Consider the following 19,991-nt stretch of genomic DNA (forward strand, 5'->3'; position numbering starts at 1 on the left):
TGAGGGCCCTCCATCCCCCGGAGGAGACCTGACCAAGCCCGGCCCCTCCAAGGAGCCACCAGGAGTGAACTGGTACATACCTGAGTGCCCAGCCCAAAAACCACCAACCGACACCTGAGGGCATCAGCAACCAGCAGGGAGTGTAGTGAGAGGAGATAGGCTTCCATACTCTGGAGGGCCTGAGATGTTCCCAGACGTGGAGTCTAAGACCCGACCTGACATATAGACACAGACACAAACATGCATCCCCCCCCCCTCCCCCCCATGGACGCATATACAAATACTCAGCACTCACCCAATGTAAAGGCAGACACTAATGGACACTGTACACACAATCATACTCCCCAAACATACTCTATACCCCATGTCCAGGTAAACTCACCCCCCGAGGGTGAAACCACACATAGACCCAGGAGATGTTGCCCTCTCCTTTCGGGTGGAGGCAAGCAGACATCCCAGACCCCAGTCGGACAGCCAATATCTCCTCCCAGCCCCTCCGCCCCGATGGCTAACAGAGAACAGGAGTGTGTGAAGACCCCATACCTCCCTCCTCCCGCTCATGTGTAGTGTGCTGCGTGTTGTTCTAAAGTGCATTTAAAACACGGGAGGGCATGGTGCTTCCTGCCAGAGAGCAGCAGGTGTAGCACGAGCCCTCCTCAGAACCCTCAATGTCTACATGCATTTAAAATTGAGAGGAGGTATAGTGCTGGCGGAGCGCTGCTGACGTTGACTGAGAAAATTGTCAGGCGGTGGAAGGAATACTTCGAGGACCTCCTTAATCCCACTGACACGTCTTCCGAGGAGGAAGCAGAGTCTGGGGATGAGGGGAATGACCCGCCAATTTCCGGCGAGGCGAGGCGAGGCTGCCATATCGCCCCTCTGGCCATCACCAGTAGGCAGCAGGTGAAGAGTCTTGACCACGGACACAATACAGAGAGTGTCCGAGCCGGGGCTCGAACCGGCAATCTTCTGATCACAAGCGAACTGCCTACTCTTGAACCACGATCGCCCTAAACAGCAATGATAATAATACTTATGTGAAGTAACACAAGCTTATAGGAATCGTGTTATATACTTTTCCATAGCATTACATTTGAATTCAACAGTTCAATCTTTCAAATAACGGACAGATATTTGTGAAATCATGATACATTTGTGAATGTATTTTAACAATCTAAATATGCATATGTACAGACAGATACATTTAATAATCATGAAAATTATGTTTTATTACATTACAGTGATTTAACGTTAATTTACATTTGAAATGTGGAATCACAGTCTATTTACGTAACTTTAATGATATTCTAGAAGAACAGAACAAAACTGTAAAATGAACAATAAAATACTTTCATATTAGGATTTTTTCCCACAGTGCAGCCATACCCGCGACCTTGTGGTTGTTAGTTCACATCCATTGGCCAATGCTTAGCTTCATGTTATTATGTGTCCCAACATCCAATGGCATGTCACATTGTTTTCATGGCCACACCCTCACCCCAGGTGCAGAGGCCTATTTCTGGTCAGGAATGTTGTGAATACTTTGAGATTTATATTAATTGCAATTCCTACCTCTACATTTATTTTTTTTAAATATATAATTAGCACAGCATGGCCGTGCAATGTTTTATATGGGTTTTTTTTGTTTTTATTCCTATTAATTATATTTTTAACTTGTCTCTGAATTATTGAATCAGACCAAGATGACATGAAATTTTCAGCAAAATTAGAATTCAAATATTTTGAGTAGCACAACATTAATCATCTCCGTCCTTTTCTCACCCCACATGTCGCTGCCATTCTTGTCCATAGCCTTGTTACTTCCCGGATTGATTATTGTAATTCACTTCTTTTTGGTCTTACTCAAAAATCCACCCACAAGCTCCAACGTGTCCAGGACTCTGCTGCCCGTATTATCACCAGGACCCCTTCTGTCCACCACATCACTCCTGTCCTGCAGCAGCTTCATTGGCTCCTGGTCAAATATCGCATCAATTTCAAAATACTCTTGCACAAATTTAAGGCTATTCATCATCTCTCTCCTCCATATCTCTCTGATCTGGTTCAGATCACCGCCCCATCTCGGTGTCTTAGATCTTCTTCTTCCCTTTCTCTCTCTGTCCCCTCCCCCCGTCTTGCCACCATGGGTAGCAGGGCTTTCAGCTACTCTGCTCCTCGACTCTGGGATTCCCTTCCTCCTGATTTAAGAAATATCTCTTCCTTCTCTCTCTTTAAGTCATAACTCAAAACTCATTTGTTCAAAATAGCTTATCAAACATAGCTTCTCCACTCGGCTATTTTCAATTTGATTTATGTCTTATGCTTTTATGATTGTGTAAACTGCTTGCTTTTATGTTGCTGTTATTATTCTACCGTGTACAGTGTCCTTGAGTGTTCTGAAAGGTGCGTTCAAATAAAATGTATTATTATTATTTTTCCACCAATACAAAAGGGCTGTTTTTTGTTTTGTTTTGTTTTTATTTTTTGCTCATAAGCAGAGAGTGCTTGCTAGCGCTGTCTTTAGACAGTAAATGTGACGAAACTATTCAGGAAAAAACGCTGCGTATATATTGTTTATCATGACTCTGGGTTTACGTGGCCTATCAACACCATTTAAAAACTGGTATATATCACCTTGTTGCTTTGTCATCTTGAAGTGGTCATGTGATTGGCTTACCATGACTACTTTATTCTTCCTCAGTCAAACAGCAGCACTCGTGCAATTGTTTTGCCCCCCCTGAGCTCCAGGTGTTGTGCCAAAAAGTGATCATCTGGTAGAAAGTGATTGCTGTCTGCGGGAGCGCGCGCAGCTGCTTAAAGCTGTAGCGCCCAGATTACTTACATAGAGAGCTAAGTCTGTGCAACTGATGTAAGGTGCAGTAAGCTGAAGACAGCTTCAACCGTTGTTGAAAAATTGTAACGCGACCGCCCCGCATTTTCTTGTTGGTAACGGTAACGACATTGTAACGATAGAAATAGTAATTAGTGTTGAATATCAACACTTCACTGAGTTCTTTTGATTTCTCATAGGCATCCGATGGAAGACAAAACCCTGCTCAGTACACCATTTCACACTTTATTCTGTTACACAATTACTTCTCGAAGGGAGATGCGTCCTGCATGACACGGTGCCGCGGTTCTCAAAATGGTTGTGTGCCCCTAACAGTTTTATTACAGAAGCAGAACGCTGTTATTCATCACTGGTTGCCTGTGGAGAAGTGGACACGGCTCATAACCTTTTTCTTGTAATTGTACAATAAAGGTGTAGTAAGAGTGTTGCTGTGACCACCAGAGAGTGCTGTTGTATTTCTTTCCTGTTTACTTTTTCCAAACTGTGCAGCAAACGCACCAAGTTTGTTAACAGGTGATTCTTTTAATTATGTTTGACTGATTGTCCCAATTAATTGTCAAAGGAGCTTGCAAAGAAAAGCGTCTGGACTTCTTTAAGTTGCTTTCAAGCAACTTAATTAAAGAAGTCCAGACGCTTTTCTTTGCAAGCTCCTTTGACTACGATGACCTGGATGACTGAGAACCTTCACAGACATACGTCCCAATTAATTAATTGTAATAAAAATCTTTATTATAAAGTTGCTGATCAAGTTTATTTGATGAATGTTTGAAGTTCAAGTTTGCCATGTTTGCTGAAAATATTTCTTTAACTCTTGACATGAACTGAACATAAACTTGTGGCTCCTCTCATGTCACTGCTACCTTTTCTGCAGGTGTTACCTTATACATCATATTTTTTATGCTCACCTTTCTCACAACCGAGAGCATAAAGAGGAGGTGCTATTGGTAACAGGTTTGGCCAGCTCTTGGTTTCCTCTTTCCAGTGTACCGCTTACTTGATCAGACTTGTTTGCTTTTCAAACGGAGGTGTTTAAGTTTTTGTTCTTCACTAACAGGTAAGTCTTTCATGTTTGATTCAGCTTGTAATTCAGACTAATTAAGAGTTGTGTATTTATGTAAAAAATGTGGTTTAATCTAATCGTTGTTCATTTATCTCCATGTTGTAAGTTTTAACAACATCAGAAAACACATCAAGTTGAAACTGATTTTATGATTTCTGGAAGACAAAAATACAACTTATACAGTAAGAAGTCTAATAATAAATATAAAATATAGTACATATATTTATTGATTGGTACAGGGGTTTCAGGTTATGGGTGGAAAACAACACAAAAACATGACTTCCTTGTTCCTTGAACAAGAGCGTGCAGTAAATAAAGCTGGGGCATGGTGCTGACATCACTATGTGCTGCACATTTATCTGCTAAAACTGTGGATTTAACTACATTTCTGGAGTTTTTGAAATGTGTTGCATTAAATAGAAAAGGTTTCTTTTATTTAGCTTTGTTGATATAAATGTGGCAACGATTATTGAGAAAGAGATTTTTCATGTAACAACTGAGGGAGGAAGTAGAAACAATTCAGCAGAAATGAAAGATTAAAAAATTTATAATGACAACTTTTTGTCATGTGAGGCAGAGGCAGGCAGGAAGGGGATGCAAACACAGGACTCTAGTTTTAGTTCTAGAAAACTAGAACTAAAACTCCAAACCAGAAACACAGGGAGACTTACACACATGAGGAGGTACAACAGGACAAAAGGCAAAGGAACACACAGGGTTTAAATATACAAGGGAATAATGAGGGAATGGGATGTAGGAGGGAAACACAGCTGGGATTAATTAGACATAACAAGACAAGGGGAAGAAAAATTAGACACACTGACATTGGACATGGGACTGTCAAAGTAAAACAGGAAATAACACAAACATCGAACCAGGAAAATAAGACACAACAGAAGGAACACAAGGGAGGCACAGAGACAAAACCTAAAGGAAATCACAGCAGTGCTAAAGAAAAACTAAGGAACAGAAAATACAAAAAAACAAATCATGAAAAACCCAGAACATTGAATAAACAAAAACCGAAACATGGAGTCACCCTACTACAGACCATCACACTTTTATTATGAATATAATTGTTATTATTATTATGCCAGAAATTATCTATAGAGACCAAAGTCATTTTTGTAGCACACGACAAACTTTTTTCTGCTGTGAAGTGAAAATTTTAACATAGAAGTTTATGACAAGTTTGAATTTGAATTTATTTATTTAAAAGGGACAGTGCAGTTTAACATAGTTCAAGTGCAAGACATGAGACTGATGTACTGCACATAGGTTTATAGCTACTGCTAATTTTCAACAATTGTCCCTTGTTGGGCTTACAATCTAAATAAATACATATTACAATAAAACATACAACATACAGTGACCTGCTGTTGTAGCTGACACAGTAAAGGGACTGGGTACATCACTACGGGATTCCATTTTCAGCACCTGGAGGTTGCCTTTCCATGTAAAACATTCTTGTAAACTAGTATCAGCACAGTGTTATCCATATGAAGAACCCGTGTCACCTGTTAAAGCCAACTTGAGAGCGTGCAGTGATGTTACAGCGTCCCAGCATCAAGTCGGTTTAATTAAATTAACAAATTACTTTTAAAATTCTGTTTAAAGCTCCTTTGGTGGAAAGTGAAGGGAAGTGAGGTGTGTGGATCAAATTGTTTTTGCTGCTAAGACTTTAATCTGATTCTTATTTCAGTTTTTTCTTGTCTCTCAGTCTCCAGGATCTCAAGACAGGATGTCAGTGACTGTGTCCAAGGCTGATGGGGTCACTGTACTCACTCTGACCACTGACCCCCAAAGTCCTTGGCCTCCTCTGTGCCAGATCTTCAAGAACCTTTGCTACAGTCCAGTGTGCTGCACTGTGTCTCAGCACCTGAGAAGTCTCAACAGAGCTTCTCAGACAGTGCTGGGGGTGAGCTACAACCATCTACACATCACATTTTATATTATGCCTATTTTTTAATTTGTAGTTTTTTCTTAAAGTGCACAATGTTCACTGTTCATACTGTACTTCATTTTTCACAGACGCTGCAGATAATGATCGGGCTGCTCAACATTGGATTGGGATCTATACTCTATAGCACTTGGAACTCCCTTTACTTAAACTACTTAGGCTTTCCATTTTGGTTGGGTGCATTGGTAAGTAAATAATGATGGAGATATATATATATATATATATATATATATATATAGATATCTATATATATATATATATATCTATATATATATATATATAGATATATATATATATATATATAGATATATATCTATATATATATATATATATATAAAAAAAAAAAAAAAACACCCAGCACGCCCCTGCGGGCGGTTTATCCTTCAAGCTCGGGTCCTCTACCAGAGGCCTGGGAGCTTGAGGGTCCTGCGCAGTATCTTAGCTGTTCCCAGGACTGCGCTCTTCTGGACAGAGATCTCCGATGTTATTCCCGGGATCTGCTGGAGCCACTCGCCTAGCTTGGGAGTCACCGCACCTAGTGCTCCGATTACCACGGGGACCACCGTTACCTTCACCCTCCACATCCTCTCGAGCTCTTCTCTGAGCCCTTGGTATTTCTCCAGCTTCTCGTGTTCCTTCTTCCTGATATTGCTGTCATTCGGAACCGCTACATCGATCACTACGGCCGTCTTCTTCTGTTTGTCTACCACCACTATGTCCGGTTGGTTAGCCACCACCATTTTGTCCGTCTGTATCTGGAAGTCCCACAGGATCTTAGCTCGGTCATTCTCCACCACCCTTGGGGGCATCTCCCATTTTGACCTCGGGACTTCTAGGTTATACTCGGCACAGATGTTCCTGTACACTATGCCGGCCACTTGGTTATGGCGTTCCATGTATGCCTTGCCTGCTAGCATCTTGCACCCTGCTGTTATGTGCTGGATTGTCTCTGGGGCATCTTTACACAGCCTGCACCTGGAGTCTTGCCTGGTGTGATAGACCCCAGCCTCTATGGATCTTGTACTCAGAGCTTGTTCTTGTGCTGCCATGATTAGTGCCTCTGTGCTGTCTTTCAGTCCAGCTTTGTCCAGCCACTGGTAGGATTTCTGGATATCAGCCACCTCCTCTATCTGCCGGTGGTACATACCGTGCAGGGGCCTGTCCTTCCATGATGGTTCCTCGTCTCCCTCCTCTTTCTTGGGTTTCTGCTGCCTGAGGTATTCACTGAGCACTCGGTCAGTTGGGGCCATCTTCCCAATGTATTCTTGGATGTTCCTTGTCTCATCCTGGACTGTGGTGCTGACACTCACCAGTCCCCGGCCCCCTTCCTTCCGCTTAGCGTACAGCCTCAGGGTGCTGGACTTGGGGTGAAACCCTCCATGCATGGTAAGGAGCTTTCTTGTCTTTATGTCAGTGGCTTCTATCTCCTCCTTTGGCCAGCCTATTACCCCAGCAGGGTACCTGATCACGGGCAGGGCGTATGTGTTGATGGCCCGGATCTTGTTCTTACCATTCAGCTGACTCCTCAGGACTTGCCTGACCCTCTGCAGGTACTTGGTGGTTGCAGCCTTTCTAGCGGCCTCTTCATGGTTCCCATTTGCCTGCGGGATCCCCAGGTACTTGTAACTGTCCTCTATGTCTGCAATGTTGCCTTCTGGTAGTTCAATCCCCTCAGTTCTGACTACCTTCCCTCTCTTTGTTACCATCCGACTACACTTCTCCAGTCCGAACGACATTCCAATGTCATTGCTGTATAGCCTGGTAGTGTGGATCAGTGAATCGATGTCTCGTTCACTCTTGGCATACAGCTTGATGTCATCCATGTACAGGAGGTGGCTGACAACTGCTCCGTTCCGTAGTCGGTATCCGTAGCCAGTCTTGTTAATGATCTCACTGAGGGGGTTCAGGCCTATGCAGAACAGCAGTGGGGACAGAGCATCTCCTTGGTAGATCCCGCACTTGATGGTAACTTGTGCTATGGGCTTGGAGTTGGCCTCTAGTGTTGTACGCCACATCCCCATTGAGTTCCTGATGAAGGCTCTTAGGGTCCCATTGATCTTGTACAATTCTAGGCATTCCAGTATCCAGCTGTGGGGCATTGAGTCATAGGCCTTCTTGTAATCAATCCAGGCAGTGCACAGGTTGGTCAGTCTGGTCTTGCAGTCTCGGCTGATTGTTCTGTCTACCAGTAGCTGGTGTTTTGCACCTCTGGTATTCTTGCCAATTCCTTTCTGTGTCCCGCTCATGTATTGACCCATGTGCCTGTTCATCTTAGCCGATATGATGCCTGACAGGAGCTTCCATGTAGTACTGAGGCAGGTTATTGGTCGGTAGTTGGAGGGGACCGGTCCCTTCTTGGGGTCCTTGGGGATCAGGACCGTCCGCCCCTCAGTTAGCCATTCCGGGTGTCTCTCGTTAACTAGCAGCTGGTTCATTTGTGCTGCCAGACGCTCGTGGAGTGCAGTTAGCTTCTTCAGCCAGTAGGCGTGAACCATGTCGGGCCCTGGTGCTGTCCAACTCTTCATACTGGAGACCCTTTCTTGGATATCTGCCACTGTGATGGTTACTGGACCCTGTTCAGGGAGGTCGCTGTGGTCTGCCCTCAGATCCTCTAGCCACTGAGCATTGCCGTTATGGGTTGCATCCTTCTCCCATATGCTCTTCCAGTATTGCTCCGTCTCCAGCCTTGGTGGTGCTGTTCTCTTATTGTTCCCTTGCCACTGAGAGTACACCTTTGCTGGTTCTGTGGAGAACAGCTGGTTTATTCTCCTGCCTTCTATCTCTCTGGTGTACCTCCTCAAGCGGCTGGCCAAGGCTGTGAGTCTTTGCTTGGCAGTTTCCAAGGCCTCAGGTATGGACAGCTTGCTGTATTTCTTAGGCACCTTATTTGTCGCACCTTTCTGCAACTCTGTTAGTTGGCTAACCTCCCTCCGTGCTACTTTGATCTTGCCCTCTAGCCTCCTTCTCCATGGAGGGTACTGCCCCTTGTGGCTGTTCAACTTGTAGCCAAGCATCTCACTGATCACTGCTGCCGTATTGTAGATCAGCTTGTTAGTGTCGGTAATCGTGGTTGTAGGTATTGCCCGTAGTGCTGCATTAACATCATCTAGCAGACCTTCTGAGGGTACTTCACGTAATCTTGGTAACCGGCTACGGGGGATCCAGGTTTCAAGCTTGGCCATGATCCTATTTTTCAGGTCAGCTCCTCTCGCACTCAACGATCCTTCTCCTATCGCACTTGGGGCTATGTACCCAATCTCGGGTGGGGGTGATGATATCTCCCCCCTGACCTGGCGTCCTGACTCCTCCTTGCCGTAGCATTTGTGTTGTACCTCGTCAATCTCTAGCTGTGAGAGCAGTCCCTTCTTTCGAATGTTGGAACACTGAGCTACTAGTTGTTTCGCCGTCATTGTGGATGTTGGGTATCGAAGAATCCATAGGTCCCTCATCCTATTCATGTAGCCCCTTCCGCCGGGGTTACTTGCGTAGTAGCATTCCAACAACGCCATGTTTTCGTCCCTTGCCCACCGATGCCTTCTTGTTCCAGTAGCCCACTTTTCGTCAGGGTGCCCTGGTTCCTCAACACCTGACGCGGACCTTGTTGATCCGGGCGACGTCCGAGCCGGCATGCCTTCATATTTATCTGTCTCGCTCATGTCTGCGGTAGGCTTGCTTAGCATAGGGGGTCTAGCCTTAGGACCCTTACTGGATACAGACGCCCCAGGCAGGAATCGAACTTGCGATCCTCTGTTCCAAAGGCGTGTAGTTTAACCACTACGCTATCCAGCTGCTATACATATATATATATATATATACATATATATAGATAGATATACACATTGTCTAATAAGCAGCACAGTGGTTGTTATTGTTGCCTGATAGCAACAAGGTTCTGGACTGGGTGTCAGTTGTGTGCGAGTTATTTCTGGGTGATCCGGTTTCCTCCACAGCCCAAAGATGTGTTTCATGTTAACTTGTCATTCTAAATTGTCCTTAGGAGTGGAAATGAGAGTGTGTGGTTGTCTGTTTGTCATAAATGGGTGACCTGTGTTGCTCCCTTGTTAGTGAGATTTGGTTACGAAAAAAAGATGACCAGATTTGTTTTTCCATTTCACATCAGGTCATACTGGATACACAAGATGAGAAATGAAATGCCAACAAAGTGCCATGTAAACCAAACCTGTCACAGTAATGGAATAGGAATCAACTGAGTAATCTTTACGAGAAGATCATTTTGGGGGTCAAACATATCTTTCCACAGTTAAATATGTGACAGAAAGCTTAATTGCCAAGTTTTGTCCAAGATCTTTTTAAGTGTGATGACACCAGTGCACATTTACAAACACAGATTCATAGTTTTGCTAGGTTACATTAAAAATTAGCTATAGTTCAAAATAGCAGTTCACACAAACAAACAATTGCTCTCTCATGGTGAAAAGTTTTATTTACAACATATCCTGCAAGAAGAGGGGATAAAATGTCCATAAAGACCCCTCTGTTTTCTCTGTTGCACTCAGTAAAAAGATGGACGTGAACTTTATTTATGTATTTATTTATTTTGTCTTTTGTCTAGTTCATCATGTTCGGCACTGTGTGCGTTTTGTCTGAGAAGTATCCAAGTCCATGTTTGGTGAGTATTTCAGCTGTAAAACATTCTCATATGATCTCTAAAGGACTTTTTGTTGTCATGTCTTATTCTTATTTGCATTCATGATAAATATACTAAACATGTACAGTATGTCCTACAGCATACACACACTTACATAAATACTGGAGGGAAGTTTGCTGAAGGAGGGCTTAACACCCCTCTAATCTACATATAATTGCTAAATTATTTTTAGCAAATAAAATACTTTGATAAAAATGATTTCCCACTCCTGACCCCACCTCCAACTTTTCGCACTGCATCTTGAAACAGTTTATATTACAAACAACAATCAGGATGTTACATCCTCATCATGGAAAGATTGTCCACTGGCCTGTAGGTGAGAATAGACTGCAGAGTCCTGGCCTGATGAGGTAGCTCTTCTGTGTGGTACCATCCATTTCTCCAAAGGTTGTTTGGTTTCCCTGATTCCCCAATTTTTGGCGGAGCATGTTCAGGGTTTTAAAAGCCACAGAGACGCGGTGTTTAGAAAAAATGAGTCTTAATTGTTCCGATGCTCATGACACATACAGGATCACAAAGGGTTTTCACTTAGGCAGCACTTGTCCTTCTCTCCTGGATCAGTTGGAGCTTTCTTTAGGAGCCTTCCCAGCTTTGACAAACATCCAGCTGGGATAACCACATTTACTCAGGGCCTTCTTGAGGTGATGTTCTTCTGCTTCCCTGACCACTTTGTCTGTGGGGATGGTGTTCATTCTGTGTTGTAGCGCACTGGTGATACCCAGATTGTGCTCCACTGGATGGTGAGAGTCAAACCTTAAATACTGATCTGTATGCGTGGTTTTACGGTACACATCAACATTTAAATGTCTCTCGTTACTGATGGAAATCTTACAGTCTAAGAAGGCTAACCTGCAACTTTTCATATTCAATGGTACTCATGGCCACTGATCAATGGTCTTTGATCAGTAGTTGTAGCTCAGCGGTCGTGACAATTTGCATACTAATGGTCAAGAAACTGACCTCACAGCCCATTGTTCATCAGTGGTGTTAGTTTCAGTAAGTATGCAAATGAGACTGAAGAGGATGGATGAGTGACCAAACGTTTCTCCCACTGAACCAGCTTTCTGGGATTTCCTTGCCTGGATGATTGAGCATGCATGAAGACAACAGTCACAATAGATTTCCTGAACATTACACTGAATAGGGGATGTGATCCAGAACTTGTTCTGTTTCTATATTTCATTATGTCAAGAAGAATAAAGGAAGAGGAAAATGAAAAAGAGGCAGATTAGCTGGCTAAGGTTAAAAAACTGCTGCCTAAGTTTAAACGTAACTTCCGTAAAATTATAATTCACGTTGAAGAAGCTCTCATTTTTTAGAAATCTGGCCAAATTAGTGAACCCCCCTCCACAAATGTGATTATCTAGACTTGGGACCAGGAAGCAGAGTTGCAGTTTTATTATGTGTCTCTGCAGCTTCTCTCCTCCTGTCACCCCCCTTAAAATGAAAAATCCCATCCTCTGAGAGACTGTGTCAGCTGCCAGACAAAAAAACAAAACAATCAAAAAACATTAGAAAAAAAAAATCACAAAGAATAACAGCAAAGTCCACAACTATCCACAACTGCACCAAAGCGTTTTGAAAGCGCTCTCGAAATCGCATATATTTCCAAACAGAGCTGTCCCATTGCAGTGTGGATGTTTGAAAACGCAGACTTTCTAAAACGATGATGCATTTTAGTCATGTGATGCAGTCATGTGACCAATTAAACAAAGATAGCGGAGTGCATTATACAGCAGTTGTTTTGATTGCTGTATAAATTTTGACAGCCCTAAAAAAAGATTAACATCAGTTTGTACGTGCTCCAGATAGCTTTTATTTAAGTTCTTTAATTCTCACTCGCTTTTGCGCAGGACTGGAGCGTAAGCGTTTTGGGCCGTTTCAATGTAGACGCACAATTCTGTGAAAATGACTGAAAGCGCTAGTGTGGACGCGGAGAGTTTTCAGATGAAAACGCCATTTTCAAATCTATCCGGGCTAGTGTGGATGTAGCCTAAGGGGAGACAATGCTAGGGACACAGACATGAGACAAGGGACCGTCAAAGTAAAAAGACATGAACACAAGGGAGCACAGTGAACACCTAAACACTGGAAGAAAATAACAAAAAAATCAGAAAACTAAAAATTGATAAACACAAAACATAAGCATGGACTCACCAGATTCCGGACCATGACATCTACGACAGAGATTCCAAATCTGAAGAATCATCAGAATCAGATACTTCATTAATCTGAAGTGAAGAATAACATTAACAAACCAAAAACAGAAACCCCAAACCCAAATTCACAACCATCATATCCTAAAGCAGCAACTAGACAGAAACCAACATTTAGATTAATGAGGAATCCAGACATGACTACGTAAACATGCGTACTCACAGAGGCTATGATACTTTAGTCTAAGAATGCACTAAGTGTCATTTATGGTTTGGATATTTTCTTGTACATTAACTGGTCATTTTTGTTTTTCAGGTCATCCTTACTGTGATTCTGAATCTGGCTGGAGGTGCTTTTGCCATTACAGCCATTGCACTGTACAGCATTAATTTAGGAAACATTCGTTCTTGGTGGAACTGTTATGAATACTACAATGGCTACAATGGCTACAATGGTTACAATGGTTACAATGGTTACGGGTATGGCAGGGAAACAATAAGGTCTCCATCTTTGGAGGAAAAACTCCTTCAGGAGAAATGCTACGAGGGCCGAGCAGTGCTGGTGGTAAGTTAGGGAAAGCGGAAAGAAAAATGGCACATATACACTATATGATACTATCTTATATACTGCAGTATATAACATTTTGAGACTGTAGATGAAACGCTGTTGTTTGCGTCCCATCAGATGCTCCTGAGAAGCATCAGTGCTGTGATGATCACCTTGTCTGTTCTGGAGCTCTGTGTTGTGATAAGCTCTGCTGTCCTGGGAATCAAGGCTCTGAGGAACAAAGAAAAAGGACAAAACAAGGTAGATAATGGACAACACAATGGTTCAAGCACATTCTGATAAACATGTTAAATAGTAGAAGATGTTGGCTGAACACATGAAGTGTTCTTGCAGGAATTCTGTTTGTTTTGTCTGAATATCAGTGAAACCAGGTAACAGTGAGTCTGTGCAGTGTTCTCATGCTCTCTACCAGTTTGAGTGAGTCAGTTAAAGTTTATATCTGATGTACAGACAGAGAGCAGGATGACAACATAAAACAAAACAACAGCCCATCATGACTTTAAGACATGAAGCTCAGTCAGTCCAGAATATTTGTGGAACTTCAAACTCTTTGTAGAAACTGGCTCCCACGTGGACCGGCCCAGGACAGCAAGTCCAGAGTTCAGGCTGCAGATTTTAGGGAGAGACTGTGTGAATCAGAGCTTCATGGTGTAACTGCTGCAGAGAGAGAGAGAGAGAGAGCCATGAGGAAGAAGAGCTGTTGGGACTAATAAAAAAATAGACCAGAGGAAGTTTGAACAGCTGTGCCCAACTTTCTGTTAGTGTGGACAACAACAGCTTACCACAGTTTGTTTTAATAACAATAAAATAAATTGTAATTGCACTTTATTTTTAATGCTGACTTACATTAAATATTTCATTAAACATTGATTCCTTTTTGTATTCCTGCATGAAATTGTCATTAAAGTGTGCGCAGTCATGGTTGTTTGATTGGAGGGAGTCGACACTTCACAAATATTTTTTTCTCTTTTAGAGCACTGATGACCCAGAGCTCCACAAACCTCTGCTGGAGGAAGTCACTGCACAGCCTGTGGCATAAACATCTTGGCTCTGTGATTGGAAATGTCTGCGATTTACACACATTCTTACTAACAGCTAACTGATAATATACAAATTATGACTGTGTGTTAATGTAGTGACATATATCTTATATTTAGTTAGATCCCAGCACCGGGTTGGTAAAAAGTGATTGATAAACAACAAAATTATTGTTATAAGTCAGAGTCCTGAGCTCAGACGCTGTGCAATAACCTGAAGTTTATTCAGTCAAAATACAAACTGGTAACTCTTTTCTTTTCTTTCTTTTTTAATGTGTAAACAGGGAATGTCAGGTGGAGGTTTTTACTTTTAAATGAGGTTTGAAATGTTAAGAAACTCAAGAATTTACTTTTCCCAGCCTGTGCTGTAAATGCTTTCGCTTCAGTCGCACCTAACCTCTGGAACAACCTCCTTCATGCTATTCACGCATCTGACTCAATCCAGACCTTCAAGGCTCGATTGAAATCCCACCTTTTTAGTTTAGCCTTCCCAGCTTCCTAAAGCATGCCTTTTAAGTGTACTTCCTTGCCCTCCCCATTTTCCTCTGTTTTGCTTATATTGTTTTATCAGTTTTATTTTTAAGTCTTACTTGCTTATCTGCGTACTTGTATACTTGGTTAATCAATGCCTCCCACTTGCTAGCGTATCTGCTTTTGTATTTTGCTACTGTTTTAATGGATTTTGTGAAGCACTTTGGTGTATCTCTGGTTTTAAATGTGCTATACAAATAAAGTTGTATTGGATTGTATTTCTTGGCATGTTCAATAAAACATGAAAGGTTCAGCTGTTGTGCGTTGTGTGTTTATTCAGATTTCGTAATCGTGAATCAGATGGAGACCAAACCACATTCTCACTTCTGCCAAATATGAGGAAGAACTAATTGTAACAGGTCTGCATTTAGTTCCTGGTTTCTGTTTTCCAAACTGCACAGCAAGCAACCAGTCTGAGTTTAGGTTTAGTTTAGGACCTTTTTATTAAAAGTTACATGCTGTGTTTAAAGTTCAAACTCATTGGAAGATACATGGAAACATACAATGTCAGTCAACTGAGATAGTGAGAGGTTCATATTCAGTGGATAGAAACCATTTAAATTTCACTCACATAATTATTTTAATATTTAAATAGTTAACAGCAAAAATTGTGAAATGGAAAAAGCAGGAATGATTAGGTGGATCTCTGATTCTATGCATCAGCTGTGACTGTCCTGCTCACTGTCTGCTCAGTTTAAAACACCACACTTAGTCAGTCTGTGCAGTCGTCGCAGTAGTTAGAGCAGTGGTCACTGCTGTTGTTCATGGTTTGAATGTGTCAGCACCTTTTCATGCACTTTACCCATGCTGTTTTTCACTTTCAGAGTACTGATGATCGACAGCGCTACAAAGACCTGCTGGAGAAAGTCACTGCACAGCTTATAGCCTAAATGTGTTGCCTCTGTCCTTTAACATCACTGAGTTATACAAAGTTTTCTTCTTGAAGTGCTGCTTAAAGACTGCATTCCTGCTGTGTGCTTGTATTTTTCAAACCTTGCATTTATTGATTCTGACACAGTCAGTTTTCCACCATTGTTGGTGTTCTTCTTTATTGCTACCAGTGAGGTTTTTTTTTGTTTGTTTATTAAAAATAATTTAATTTTGGAACATGTAGAACAAAAATGATGCCATCTATAACTGTTACATGGCGTTATTGTTTGTAAGTATACTGGATAAGTGGTTAAGAAGGAAGAAAACTGAAGTTTGGATTTGATGCTTTTGCACAATTTCTCCACCAAGCAGCACGGATATTCATCCTTTCACTCATCTTAAGTGTGATCAGGGGAATTTAGAAATCAGAACCAAAAAGAAGGTAGGAACGGGTAGAAGACACGGATCTGTGTGGAACTGCCCTAAAATAAAATAAAAAACCCTCTATATCACATTCAAAAACTTTTAATGAATTCGTTTCAGTTTATAAAACTAATCGTCCAAAACAAATTATGTTTAAACTCGCCTGAGTGGCCGCCGTTGCCTTCCGCACGGCCGGCCTCCGGACCAGCGCTGTCGTCGTCGCCGTTGCCTTCCGCACGATCGGCCCCCGGACCGCCTTCGCCTGAGTGGCCGCCGTTGCCTTCCGCACGATCGGCCCCCTGAACTGTCTCGTCTCGGCCGCCGCAGCCGCCCACCGGACCGGCTCAGTGGTCGCTGCTGCCTTCCACGTGGCCGCCCACCTGAACTGTCTCTGTGTGGACTCCGTCCCTCCGTCCTGGGCCCCCTCCGCCCACCCTGTTCTGTTTTTTTTTTCTTTTGGCCGTCGGGTGCCGGCCTTTGAAGGGGGGGGGGGGGAAGTTACTGTCAGGGTTCCTGGGTTGTTGACCCAGTGATTTCAGTTTGTTCATGTTCAGTTTAGTTCGCCACATTAATGTCCTCACTTCCTGTTTTTTCCCCGTGTCAGCTTGTCTCCCGTGTCATTAGTCAGATTATGTTCAGCCCTGTACTCACCTGTTTCCAATCATTATCATCATTATCACCAGTCTGTGTATTTAAGCCCTCTGTTTCTACCCATTCACGGTCGTGTCATTGATGTTGATGTTCATGTCGTCCCTCCATATGTATGTTCAGCCAGCCATTCATCCAGTCTTTCAGTCTTTCAGCCAGCCAGTCTGTCCGTCCGTCCGTCGTTCCTGCCTTGTTCATTCACCTGCTCCAATAAATCCTCATCATCTCTGCACTGTGAGTCCTGCGTTTGGGTCATCCCTTCCTCGCCTCCACACACAACCTCTGACAGATTGTAAGGACAGAGTTTGCAATTGCAGAGAAATAATCAATTAAATTTGGGCATTACATTTTCGAGCAGGAAGCTCAGAAACCCCCTTTGGGGTTAAGAGGTTAACTTCCGAGCAAGCACGAGTGCGCTACCACATAATGGGAAATTCACAGACAAACTCGCGGATTCTTCCACTGACCGCTGCGGCACACCTGAACCAGGGCAAACCGCCGCCTGCTATACGGGTGAAAATAGAGCAACAGGACCGCTGAGTAGTGATGGGCAGATGAAGCCCCATGAAGCACTGGAGCTTTTCATCCAATTGGTTCACCCCAACGCGAAGCTTCATGAAGCTTCATTTGCTCTAGCAGGACACCTACTGGACGTAAAAATAATAGCTGGCATGAATTTGAAGAGTGTGGCATTTTGCACACAGCCTGTAAATGTCAACAACAAAAGGAGTGTGTAAAACATGTATATTGTAGTGATGGCAGTATACTGTGTATATTTATGCTGGCAGTATGGAAAATGATTATTTGCGGCAAAGTTCGAACCGCTTCATGAACCAGTCACGTGGTACAGCCGGGCAGCGAGGCTTCGGACGTCATCATTTCGATACAGAACGTCCCATCACTACCGCTGAGTCTTTGATTTTATTCATTTTCTGCTGTGTTTCACTTGCATTTATTTGAAAGACTGAGTGTAAACACAAAAAAATATTTTATTTTATGATAGAACAGATAGTTTCCATATAATTACTAATACATTATGTTACGTTTCGGTGTTGTCAGTGTGTTGTTTTTGGTGTGACTGTTGTGTTTCCTGTTTTACTTTGAAAGTCTGTGTTATCTTAGTCTTTTCAGTTTACGTTTCCCTGTCTCGTCAGTTCTGAGTTGCCCCAGCTGTGTTTCCCTCTTGTTGTCCATTTTCCTGATTGCTCCCTCTAGGTATTTAAACCCTGTGTTTCAGTGTGTCATGGTCGCGATCTCCCCCGTGTTGTAAATAGTTTGGTGTTTTGTTGTAAATAAATAGTTTGTTGTAAATAGATTTGTCGATACTTTCGTTTCGGGATTTTGGTGGTAAGCTTAGTGGGGTTTTTGTGTGTGTGTGTGTGTGTGTGTGTGTGTGTGTGTGTGTGTGTGTGTGTGTGTGTTTTTTTTTTCTTTATTTTTACTTTTTTCGTGTTGCACTCCGGTTGCCTAGGCCGGGGTGTAACATATGGGGGCTGGTCCGGGATTGCCTTCGCTGGGGGGTCCGGAGACCGCCCCAGCCTTTGTCGTCGCTGGAGGGTCCGTGGGACCGCTCCAGCCTTCATCCGCCTTCGCTGGAGGGTCCGTGGGACCGCTCCAGCCTTCATCCGCCTTCGCTGGAGGGTCCGAGGGACCGCTCCAGCCTTCGTCGTCTGCTGGAGGGTCAGTGGGACCGCTCCAGCCTTCATCATCTTCGTCTGCCTTCGCTTCAGCTGTCCGTCTCCGCTGGGGGGTCCGAGGGACCGCTCCAGCCTTCATCCGCATTCGCTGGGGGGTCCGAGGGACCGCTCCAGCCTTCGTCGTCTGCTGGAGGGTCAGTGGGACCGCTCCAGCCTTCATCAGCTTCGTCTGCCTTCGCTGAGGGGAGGGTCCGTGGGACCGCCCCAGCCTTTGTCGTCGCTGGAGGGTCCGTGGGACCGCCCCAGCCTTTGTCGTCGCTGGAGGGTCCGTGGGACCGCTCCAGCCTTCATCCGCCTTCGCTGGAGGGTCAGTGGGACCACTCCAGCCTTCATCGGCTTCGTCTGTCTGGATCAAACTGTTACGTTTCGGTGTTGTCAGTGTGTTGTTTTTGGCGTGACTGTTATGTGTTTCCTGTTTTACTTTGAAAGTCTGTGTTATCTTAGTCTTTTCAGTTTACGTTTCCCTGTCTCGTCAGTTCTGAGTTGCCCCAGCTGTGTTTCCCTCTTGTTGTCCATTTTCCTGATTGCTCCCTCTAGGTATTTAAACCCTGTGTTTCAGTGTGTCATGGTCGCGATCTCCCCCGTGTTGTAAATAGTTTGGTGTTTTGTTGTAAATAAATAGTTTGTTGTAAATAGATTTGTCGATACTTTCGTTTCGGGATTTTGGTGGTGAGCTTTAGTGGGGGTTTTTTGTGTGTGGTTTTTTTTTTTTTTTCCCTTTTACTTTTTTCGTGTTGCACTCCGGTTGCCTAGGCCGGGGTGTAACAATTAATATACGTATTCGATTTTTTTTCAGAACTCTGATCTAAACTTTGAGTTAATCATTTCTGCTGATGAAATAATTAGTGATTTTTTTTTTTTTTCATATTGCTGTCACTCCTCATGGATGTAATCGCTTCAGGTGTTTATTTAGAAAAGCAAAAAGGCAAAGTGGTCCACTGTACAGCATCACTGCACCACAGATGTTTATCACCAATACTGTCCTTCCTTTTTCACAGACTCTGCAGATTATGATTGGACTGCACTGTTGGAAAGATACTATGCAAGTAATCCTAGTGGAAGGGGTTACATAAAAAGGATGAGGGACCTGTGGAATCTTCAATATCAAGGATCCAGACTGACGGCAAAACAAGTAGTGGGGATGTACACCAGCTGAGACTGGGCCTGAAACATTTCTTACAAGACTAACAGAGTTGTAGCTGCCGAAAAATTGCAAAGTCAGTTTTGTTGTGACAGAATGGGAAAAGGTAAAGTTGTATTGTATGTAGGTTATATTCAGAGATATTTTTTTTGGGTTGTACATCAAGTGATATGTTTCCTATTTCAGCTCATCCTCACTGTGACTCTAAATGTTGCCGGGGTTGCTTTTGCAATCACAGCCATTGTGCTCTACAGCATCCATTTAGCAAACATATACCTGTGGTGGGGATCGCAGTGTGATAATGACTACAATCCATACTGGTACCGGATGCGTACAACAACCGCAGTTGTTCCATCTCCTGAGGAGATGATCATTAAGGA

At 43.2% G+C, this 19,991-nt stretch overlaps 1 protein-coding gene and 1 long non-coding RNA gene across 2 annotated transcripts; both read left to right on the forward strand.

Annotated features, from left to right (window-relative positions):
• The first annotated feature begins 3,782 nt into the window (after positions 1–3,782).
• LOC309716834 (uncharacterized protein) lies at positions 3,783–15,085 on the forward strand. Its single transcript, XM_082550892.1, has 7 exons — positions 3,783–3,905; positions 5,632–5,829; positions 5,943–6,056; positions 10,445–10,501; positions 13,013–13,261; positions 13,382–13,504; positions 14,238–15,085. The coding sequence occupies exons 2-7, from the start codon at positions 5,653–5,655 to the stop codon at positions 14,301–14,303; spliced, it is 786 nt and encodes a 261-aa protein (XP_082407018.1). The 5' UTR covers positions 3,783–3,905; positions 5,632–5,652; the 3' UTR covers positions 14,304–15,085.
• Positions 15,086–19,230: 4,145 nt separating this feature from the next.
• On the forward strand, positions 19,231–19,991 carry LOC309716835. Its single transcript, XR_014279527.1, has 3 exons — positions 19,231–19,371; positions 19,469–19,717; positions 19,798–19,991. It is a non-coding gene; the product is annotated as an uncharacterized lncRNA (long non-coding RNA).

This window comes from Aulonocara stuartgranti (assembly GCF_965226115.1).
Source record: "Aulonocara stuartgranti genome assembly, chromosome: 11".
Taxonomy (NCBI): Eukaryota; Metazoa; Chordata; class Actinopteri; order Cichliformes; family Cichlidae; genus Aulonocara; species Aulonocara stuartgranti.